This window comes from Guillardia theta, assembly GCF_000315625.1.
Source record: "Guillardia theta CCMP2712 unplaced genomic scaffold GUITHscaffold_27, whole genome shotgun sequence".
Classification (NCBI taxonomy): domain Eukaryota; class Cryptophyceae; order Pyrenomonadales; family Geminigeraceae; genus Guillardia; species Guillardia theta.
The window spans coordinates 663,892-672,935 of NW_005434647.1; the positions used below are offsets into that span (position 1 = coordinate 663,892).

At 58.1% G+C, this 9,044-nt stretch overlaps 3 protein-coding genes across 3 annotated transcripts in view; all 3 read left to right on the forward strand.

The window, feature by feature from the left end:
- Positions 1-3,005, forward strand: part of GUITHDRAFT_137796 (hypothetical protein) — a gene marked incomplete at both ends in the record, with an annotated part of 6,780 nt that extends 3,775 nt beyond the window's left edge. The window contains 12 exons of the mRNA XM_005834136.1: positions 451-494; positions 541-602; positions 836-926; positions 1,129-1,195; positions 1,421-1,453; positions 1,642-1,720; positions 1,948-2,012; positions 2,229-2,281; positions 2,423-2,458; positions 2,500-2,559; positions 2,690-2,882; positions 2,925-3,005. Of these exons, the coding sequence (XP_005834193.1) occupies positions 451-494; positions 541-602; positions 836-926; positions 1,129-1,195; positions 1,421-1,453; positions 1,642-1,720; positions 1,948-2,012; positions 2,229-2,281; positions 2,423-2,458; positions 2,500-2,559; positions 2,690-2,882; positions 2,925-3,005 (864 nt within the window). The remainder of the gene's footprint in view (positions 1-450; positions 495-540; positions 603-835; positions 927-1,128; positions 1,196-1,420; positions 1,454-1,641; positions 1,721-1,947; positions 2,013-2,228; positions 2,282-2,422; positions 2,459-2,499; positions 2,560-2,689; positions 2,883-2,924) is intronic.
- A 1,437-nt stretch (positions 3,006-4,442) lies between these two features.
- On the forward strand, positions 4,443-5,798 carry GUITHDRAFT_107125 (hypothetical protein; the record flags this gene model as incomplete). The annotated part of the gene is made up of 4 exons (XM_005834137.1): positions 4,443-4,922; positions 5,230-5,384; positions 5,635-5,707; positions 5,760-5,798. The coding sequence occupies 4 exons, from the start codon at positions 4,443-4,445 to the stop codon at positions 5,796-5,798; spliced, it is 747 nt and encodes a 248-aa protein (XP_005834194.1).
- A 1,694-nt stretch (positions 5,799-7,492) lies between these two features.
- GUITHDRAFT_137798 (hypothetical protein) lies at positions 7,493-8,855 on the forward strand (the record flags this gene model as incomplete). The annotated part of the gene is made up of 3 exons (XM_005834138.1): positions 7,493-8,220; positions 8,379-8,500; positions 8,779-8,855. 3 exons carry the CDS (start codon positions 7,493-7,495, stop codon positions 8,853-8,855), a joined length of 927 nt encoding a protein of 308 aa, XP_005834195.1.
- Between the last annotated feature and the right edge of the window lie 189 nt (positions 8,856-9,044).

Here is a 9,044-nt window from a genome sequence, read left to right on the forward strand (position 1 = left end):
CATTCGCAATGAAAGGGAAGTGATAGACAGCAATTCAGGTCACGAGCATAGATGTGTTGACATTGCTGGGGTCATCGTGGACATACTAGTCAGGAGGAAAGTGGGACCTGACATTAGGAGGGTCATTGGCGAGATGAAAGTGGATTGACGCTAGTTTTTTCACGTTCGATTCCTCACGCTCTTCATTTGAGATGTCCCATGTCAAGATCTGGAGATCAAATCCAGAAGCCTCTGGAGACCCATAGAGTTTTCCTCCATGCGTATTTTCTTATTCCCAGTCCATGAAGTCCCTCTCAGTGGTGTGGGTCCCGTCCTCATACACTTCTGCTTCCGTGTAGGTAGTTGGGAGGGGGGGAAAGGAGGAGGGGGTTGTTGATAGAGAGCAGAGGAAGGGAGGGAGAAGAGGTAGGGGAGGCGGAAGGTACTGACACATTCCTCGCATCCTCTCAGAAATTTCTTGAGAGCCTGAAGCTGGACATCTCGTTCTGTCTCGGGTGAGAGGAGGAGCATGTGGATGAGCTCGGGTGACAGTCGAGGCAGTATTGACTCCTCCCTCCTCGTTATGGGCGACATTCTCAACGGCCCTGGGAACTTTGTTGAAGGTAAACCAGTCTCTGTCTCCTCTCCCTTCCTCCCCTCCTCCTTCCCCTCCTCCTCCCCCTCCTCCCCCCCCTCGCTGCTGCTCCTCCTCGTCGTTTTGCTCCTCTTCCTCCTTCTCCCCTTCTGTGCGCTCTGTCTCCCTTCCTCCTCTTCTTGCTGCATCCCCTCCTTCTCCTCTGCTTCCGCCGCCTCTCTCATTCTTCTTGCTGTCGCTCACCCCGACCATGGTCTCTAGTCTGCATCCACTCGTCCTCCTCCTCATTCCCTGTCGTCTCCTCCATGGACAAGGCCCGGCAGCTCCTCTCTCTGGCAACAGAGCCCAGCAGGTAGCGCGAGCGTGTTGGTTCAGAGGAGGAGGATCGGTTATGGAGGAGGAGGAGGAGGAGGTGAAGCAGCAGCAGCAGAAGGCAAGGGCAAGGGACACAGGAGACTAGACAGTTTGGTCGAGTAGCAGAGGAGAGGGTGCAAGGAGGGAGAAGCAGGAGCAGGAAGGGAGCGGGAGCAGGAGGACACTCAGTTGATGAGCAGCAATCTAAAGAAGACGTTTTCTGGTGAGACGATTCTCGGGGCCCAATGGAAGCTCCCTCGTGGACAGGTAAGAGAGGAGGAGGAGGAGGAACAGAGAAGGGGAGGGGGAGGGGGAGGAGGAGGAGGAGCTTATCTCGTAGTAGGACTCTGCAATGCAGCACAGTAACGGAGGAGGAGGAGGAGGAGGAGGAGGAGGAGGAGCTGAATTCTTCTCCAACCCGACGACGCCTCGATCGGGTTCGCCTCTTGCCTTCTCTACACCATCAGACGATTTCTGACCCTCCTCGTGCAGGCTATCGGGGAGCCGCTAGCAAGGAGGAGCCAAGTATGCATGCTCCTACTCCCTCCTCCCTCCCTCTCCTTCCGTCCTCCGTTCCTCTCTCCCCTCCCATCCTCCCCCTTCCCTCCCTCTTCCCACTCCCGTCCTCCATCCCTTTTTCTCCTCTCCTTCCTCCTCCCACTCTCTCCTCCCCCTCTCCTCCCTCCTCCTCTCATTTCATCGCAGTGAATCAGCTCTCCTTGCCGGGCGTCAAGTCGCTCACATCTAGTCAGAGATCTGCCACCTCCATCAAGTCTCCTGGCACCCCTCGAGGTTCTCAAATTCCTCCTTCTCCTCCTCCTCCTCCTCCTCCTCCTCCTCCTCCTCCAGCGTCCCTTTCCTACTCCCTCTTTCCCCTTCCTCCTTCCTCTCCTCCCCTTCCTCCTTCTCACCCTCCTCCTTCTCCCACCCTCTTCTCCTCTCCCTCCACCACAACCACCACCTCCCCCCCCCTTCCCCCTTTCCTCCTACTTCACTGCACTGCTCATGAGCTTGTTCAGGAGGCTTCAACGTGGGCTCGGAGGTCTTGCCCGATGGCAGGATGTACACTGGTTCTCGTGTGCGGGTATCACAGCTTCCTCCTCCTCCTCCTCCTCCTTCCCACCTGCTCTCCTTCCCGACTTTTCTTGAGGCCCTCTCCTTCTGAACCCTTGCTCTCATATTTCCTGTCCTTCCTTCCTCCTTTTTTTCCCCTCCCCTCCTCTCCTCTCCTCTCCTCTCCTTTCTCTCACTCCATCCTCTCATGTCTCTTGTGCGCTTGTAACTAATTGTATCCTTTCAGTACAACGGGGACCTGATTGGTGTTGGAACTCTCACCCAACCATCCGGAGAGAAGTAACACCTTTCCAGACTCACTCCCTTCTCCCTCCATCTACCCTTCTCCACCTCCTCCCATCTCCACCTCGTCCTCCCTCTCTCCCTTCTACTCATCTCCTCCTCCTCCTCCTCTCCCTCTCTCATGGATTTTTGGTCCAGGTACGAGGGAGAGTGGCTGCAGTACGAGCCTCACGGGTGAACCTGGTCTGCCTCCTCCTCCCCTCACGCTCTTGCAGCCATGGAGTTCTTACAACGTCCGACGGCAGAAGACATGAGGGACAATTTCAGCATGGCAAGTGAACCCAAAGGCCCTCAGTAGCTCCTTCCTCCGCCTCCTCCTTCTCCTCCCTCCTCTCCTCAAACCCATCCTCCTCCGCCTCCTCTCCTGCTTCCTCCTCCTACCGAGTCTGAGCCCGCAGCAGGCAGCAAGCACGGGTACGGTGTGGCCGAGGAAGGCGGCATGCAGCTCATCGGCAGCTGGACTCACGGGTCCAAGAGCGGCTGGTTTGCAGTAGCAGGAGCTGGAGGGCAGGCTAGTTTGCGGGAGTTCCGAGCCGACAGGTTCACTGGCAACCAGCTGGACGGGAACGACGAGGGCGTCCAGCACCTTCGTGTCAAGGTACTCGGCATCCTTTCAACCCCAGCTGATCTCGTTTGACAGGCGCAGGCTGCAATCGACAAGGCGCGGACGGTGGCGAACCTGGCAAGGACCAAGTACAGTCTTGACTCGTGGGCATGCTAGGAGAGGAGGAGAGCGAGGAGGAGAAGAGAACGCGTGTGATTGGTCGTAATTTTGAAGATGAAATGAAGTTTTGAACATGATTCAGAACAACATTCCGAATTGCTCCTCCTCCTCCTCCTCCTCCTCTCCTCTCTCCTCCTCCTCCCTACCCACAATCAGTCGCCCTCCTGGAGATAGTACTCGCATGAAAGGGATAAAGCACGCGCTCCTCTACTTAGTCTCCATCACCTCGTGCTTCTTTCTTTCCAAATCTCTCCTCTCGCAATCCTCTCCCAAACCAGGAGAGAAGAGGAGAGCAGAGGAGAAGAGGAAGTGGAGGGGGGGAGGGGAGGGGAGGGGAGGGGAGGGGAGAAGACAGAGCAGGGCAGGGCGGGACAGGAAAGAAGAGGAGAGGAATGGAGAGGGGAGGGGAGGGGAGGAGAGGAGAGGAGAGGGGAGGAGAGGAGAGGAGGAGGAGAGGGGAGGAGAGGAAAGGGGTTTAGGGGAAGGGAGGAGAGGAGAGGGGACTGAGAGGGGAAGGGAGTAGGGCAGGATAGAGCAGAGCAGGGGAGGGGAGCTGCCCTTCTGGCCTGTCCCCTCCCCTCCCCTCCCCTCTGCCCCGCTCTCCACTCTTCCGCTTTTTCAGTCCCTTTTCCGCCCCTTCCATCCTCCCCGACAGAGCAAATTTTGAGGCGGCGCAGAGGAGGGGGAGGGAGGAGGAGCAAAATGAAGGCGGCGACGACGATGCTCTTCATAACCTTGGTTCTATGTGTCTCCTCGTCCTCGTCCTCGTCCTCGCCCTCGTCCTCGTCCTCGTCCTCGCCCTCGTCCTCGTCCTCGTCCTCGTCCTCCTCCTCGTCCTCCTGCCCCTCCTCCTGCAAGCAGTCCGACGAAGAGGCGTTCATCCGTCCCGTCTTTCCAGCTCATGGCGGGACGATACTCGCGCACCTGCCCTGCTCTCTCCGCATCCTCGTTCATGCTGGTCGTCAGGTGGGAGGCCGCCATGTCCTCGTGTTCGTCGACGACGAGGAGCGAGCGAGCGCAGCTCTGCGCTCTGAGGGAGGGTGCGAGGAGGAAGCAACTATCACCCTTCCGCCGCTGAAGATCGGGAGGAGGAGGATCCGACTTGTACTTCAGCATGATTGGGACGAAGCTGGAACAGTCCTGGGGTCAGACACGTTCGACCTGGTTGTGGTTGAGGAGGAGGAGGACGAAGCATCAGGTGCGGAGCTCGTCAGGTGGAGGAGAGCAAGGCAGTTCGTCCCGAAGCACGAGCTGGAAGCGAAAGCATGGAGGGCGGCAGGATATTACAGGAACCCCTTGACCTCTTCGTCCTCCTCCTCCTCCTCCTCCTCCTCCACCACCACCACCACCTCCTCCTCCTCCTCTCCCGACTACGAGAGCACTCTGATCCTGGTCGTCTGCAACACGGGCTACAGGGAGCTGCTTCGCAACTGGATGTGCAACGCTCAGCGGCTGGGCCTCAAGTTCCTCGTTGGGCTGGCGGACCCAGAAATCGCGCGGTGGATGGAGAGGGAGCATGGGGAGGTAGAGACGTATCCTCTCTTCGAGCATGCAGAGGTCTCTGCCGAGGGAGAGTTCATGAGCTCCAACTTCTTCAGGATCGTGTGGAGGGCGATGGAGCTGGTGCGGGAGCTGTTGGACAGCGGCATCAGCGTCTTCTTCATCGACGTGGACGTTCACCTGCTGCAAGATCCTCACTTGTACCTCAGCAGCAACTGCGACCTTGTCTATCAGCAGAACCACTGCGGTGCCGACGCTCCTGCCCGCACTGCCATGGAGGTGACTGAGCCCAACTCCGGCCTGTACCTGGTCAAGTCGCGGTGGGCCAGCAAGCAGTTCCTGTCGGAGATCCTGCTCAACAAGCCGGCGGACAGGAAGAGCGGGGAGAAATACTCTCATGCTGAGAGAGTTCAGGTTCGATTCCTATCCTCCTTATGCCCTCTCTCTACTTCTGTCCTTCTCCTCCTCCTCCTCGTCCATCTCCTCCTCCTCCTCCTCCTCCTCCTCCTTCTCCTCCTCCTCCTCGGTCCTCCTCCTCCTCCTCCTCCTCCTTCTCCTCCTCCTCCTCGTCCTCGTCCTCGTCCTCGTCCTCGTCCTCCTCCTCGGTCCTCCTCGTCCTCGTCCTCGTCCTCGTCCTTCTCCTCATTCTTTTCCTCTTCCTCTTCCTCTTCCTTCTCTTCCTCCTCTGCTGCTGCTGCCACGACCTCATACCAGCTCGCAGATCCAGTACTGGGAGCATCTCAAGCGTTGGTACGGGTTTCAACGAGCTGTCCTATCGCAGCTCCCCGAGGAGAACGACAAGGAGAGGAAGAAACATGTCGCCAAGTTTTGTGCTGCTGATTCACACAAGTTCGCGACCGGATGGGCCCTGGAGCGGTGAAACCACTACGATCCTTTTCCCTCTCCCTTCCTGCTCCTTTGATACCTCGACTACCAGCGGCGGCTGCTGTTTCAATGTTTCTGCCTGCCCCATCTCCTCCCTTTCCTCTCCTTCCGTCGTGCCTCTCCTTCCTTCCATCGCCTTCTATCCCTTCCCCACCTCCTTCCCACCTCCTCTCCCTCCTACCTTTCCTTCGTCCTGCTATCTCTTACTTTCTTTCTTCCTTCCATAACTCAAAGTCCTCAGTGATAACTTCTCGATTATCAAATCCGAAGTCATCGCCCTTCATATCAACTGCATCACTGGAAGGCAGAACAAGGTCTTCGCATCCGTTTTCAAACTTTTCCCGTCCTGACAGGCGCTGAGAGCAGATCGACAAGCTGAGAAATCTGAGTTTGTGGTGCCCCTGAGATTACTGGTCAGCTGGGCCCCTCCGGACTCCCTAGTACAGCAGCTGGAGGTGCACTGAAGGAAACTCCCACACTCCTGCTCCTCCTCCTCCTCCCTCCTCTCTGTCTTCTTGTCCGTCGCCCGGTGACGGTGCCACCGTCACCGGGGCCGCGTCCTTGCCTCCGACCAAGTCGGACGGTCCGATCCTGACTGAGAGCCTGTGTGACGGGAGTCGCCCGGGCCGGGCCCCGGCCTCAGCAAGTACTGATCATGATCGGAATCGGACTGATCACTGAGTCAGCCGGCGGCTGATCCCGGAGTCGGTCTCCGGCGGCGCCGGGCGACCGTACTGAGAGTCCGGGCCGCCAGGCACCGCCGACGGTGCCACCGTGCCACGGCGGGGCCCGTCGGACTCCGGCGCCCGGCCCCGGCCGCCGCGCCCGATTCAAACCGTAGGCTATCCGGAGTTCAACCATTGTCGAAGTTTCTAGTACATAATGAGTCAGCACGCCGCGTGGTTCCCGGAGTCCGAGTCAGTAGCGGATCCTGATCTTTCACTTAACTTTGAGTAAAAGCGGCGGATCACGGGGACCGTACGGTAGTCTTACTATTGGACAGTCTCCGGGCCGGCCTGAATCCGACGAGGGCCTAAGCGGCAAAGCCGGCTCATGATGCCAACGCGGCTTCCGGCCCGCCCGGCCCCGCGGGCCGGGCGGCGGGCGGCGCACTCAGGCTGACGCAGTGAGACTCGGCTTCCCGGACAGGCTCCGCGATGATTGAGGTCACCAAGACAATGCGGGGCCAGTGCGTCGGCCCTGCCTACTGCTGTTCCGACGGTTCGCTGCCAGGTTTCATTTCCACGCCCGGCCGCCGGGCCGCGCGCCCGGCCGGGCCCCGGCCCCGGCCGGGTCCGATGGTCAGTTCAGTTTTAACCCCGGGGGCCCGGCCGAACGGTTACCAATGACTTTGTGCCAGTTGTCACCCTACCCCCTCATCTCAAATACCCCCACCCTCCTTAAGTTTCTGCACTAAAGTTTGATGTACCCTACCACAAATATTTCATAATTCTATTTATATGTTTTATCGACCCCCTCCACAGAAGTAAATCTTTGTACCCCCCACCCCTCAATTCAATTACCCCCACCCTGTTTCTCAGCCGCCCTAAAGGATAATGGCGAGGGCGAGGGGAGGGGAGGGGGTTGGGGCGATGGGAGGGGAGAAGAGGAGGAGCGTGGGATGCAGACGATGTGAAATCAGAACGGCAACCATGTGAGGAGGGAGTGTAGTGAATGTCTCAGCGAAGGAACACGTGGAGTGAGGACAAAAGGCACGTTGCTCGAGGGCAGGGAGTGAAATAGGACGGGAGGGAAGGAGTAGAAGTCCCTCCGGACATCAGCAAAGTGTTATTGAACCTGTGGAGTACCAAAATATCAACACATGATCAAGTTCCCCGACAAGTTCACCCAGAAATGAGCTCCTAGGGAATCCAATCAAACTCCAGGGGAGCTGTAGTTAGCCATTTTTTGTGATAGAGCCCTGAAAGGATCGGGAGCAGGAGGTAGATGAGAGATGAACAAGTTTGACAACGATTAGATGCAGATGCAGCAGCGATAGAGAATAAGAAAGGAAGGAGAACTAGGAAGGAGAACTTGGAAGGAGAACTAGGAATGAACGGGAGAGGAGGGTGGGTGACGCTTGCTCAGGAGCTGAAGAGATGAAGATCCGGATACGAATGCCTGATGGGAGGACAGAGAGGGTTGAGTGCCTGGGCAGCGAGACGGTCGAGACGGTGATGCAGAAGCTGAGGGAGGCGGTGGAGGGCGCGGGGAACGGGAGTCTGCCATCGGGCTCCTTCCTATCCTTGAACAAGAAGGATGTGTTGGGGGCAGACAGGCTGCTGAGTGACTGCGGAGTGTGCGGAGGAGATCTCCTCTACTGCCTCTCAGCAGCACAGACGACCTCCTCCTCCTCCTCCTCCTCCTCCTCCTCCTCCTTGTCCTCGTCCTCCTCGCCAGCGGTGGTTAGAGGGGAGGGAGAGGCTGGACTTCGGCCTGCTCGCAACTTGTTTGGCCTTCCTACAGCAGCTCCGACGAGCAGCTCGGAGAGAATCCACGAGGACACGCGAGGGAGGAGGTGGACGGAGGAAGTTCAAGTCACCAGCCGCTCGCAGGGAAGGCCAGGGGAGGTTGCCGTCCGGTCGCAGCAGGGCACAGCAGAGGAGGAGAGGCTGAAGAGGCTGAAGGCGATCGAAATGAGGAGCAGCAGGCAGATCGAGAGAAAGAGCAGCGAAGAGATGAAGGTGGATAGTATGCAGCTGGACAGCGCGACGTCTAGGACGAGGGTGGGGGAGGTTGGGGCAGCGAGCAAGGAGGAGGAGCTTGCTCTTTGTGTGTTTGCCGTGCTGACTGCCATCGGATTCGGGGATGGAAATCTCAGAGAAGGGTCAGTCTATCTTGTTTCCCCATCTCCTTCTCCTCCTCCTCCTCCCTCGCCTCCCTTCCCCTCTCTCCCCTCCATCTGCTCTTCTCATTGCTCTCTTCCACTGTCCTCCTTGTCCCTCCCCTCCTCCTCTCCTCGCATGTTCCTCACCCTCTCAGCAGGTGGAGAGGTAAGAGTTCAACCTTCTCCTTCAGCTTCCCTGCGGAGCGAGCTGGGTTCCCCTGCGAACTCGCAGTGAAGTGCCTGAGGATGAGAGACGAGTTCATCGTACATGCTGCTGTCGGTGAGCAGCTGCGAGGAGGAGGAGAGAGGAGGAGGAGAGAGGAGAGAGGAGGAGGAGAGGAGGAGGAGAGGGGAGAAGAAGAGAGGAGGAGGAGAGAGAGAGGAGGAGAGAGGTAGTGGTGGTGGTGGAACGGAGGAAAGGTGTGAGAGGCTGGAGCGAAGCAAGGAAGAAGAAGACGAGGATGAAAACGCGGCGAGGAGAGATTGGAAGAGGAGGAGGAGGAGGAGATGGAAGGCGAAGGAGATGAAGCAAGATGAGTGGGATATGGAGAGGAACAGGGGATGGTAGCAATCCAATCTCTCCTCGCAGTAACTGGAAGGGGCAGGAGATCAAGTCAGGACCAGGACTCAGGTAACCGTTAGCGCAAGGGCGGCAGAGGTGAAGGAAATTCTCACGGATAAAATGAGAGTGGATGTACGTTTTCTCCTCCTCTTCCTTTTGCTCCTCCTTTCCTCTTTCTTATCTCTCTCTTCCTCCTCTTTCTTCTCTCTCTTCCTTCCTCCTCCTCCTCCTCCTCTTGCTCTTTTCTCCCTTCCCCCCCCCG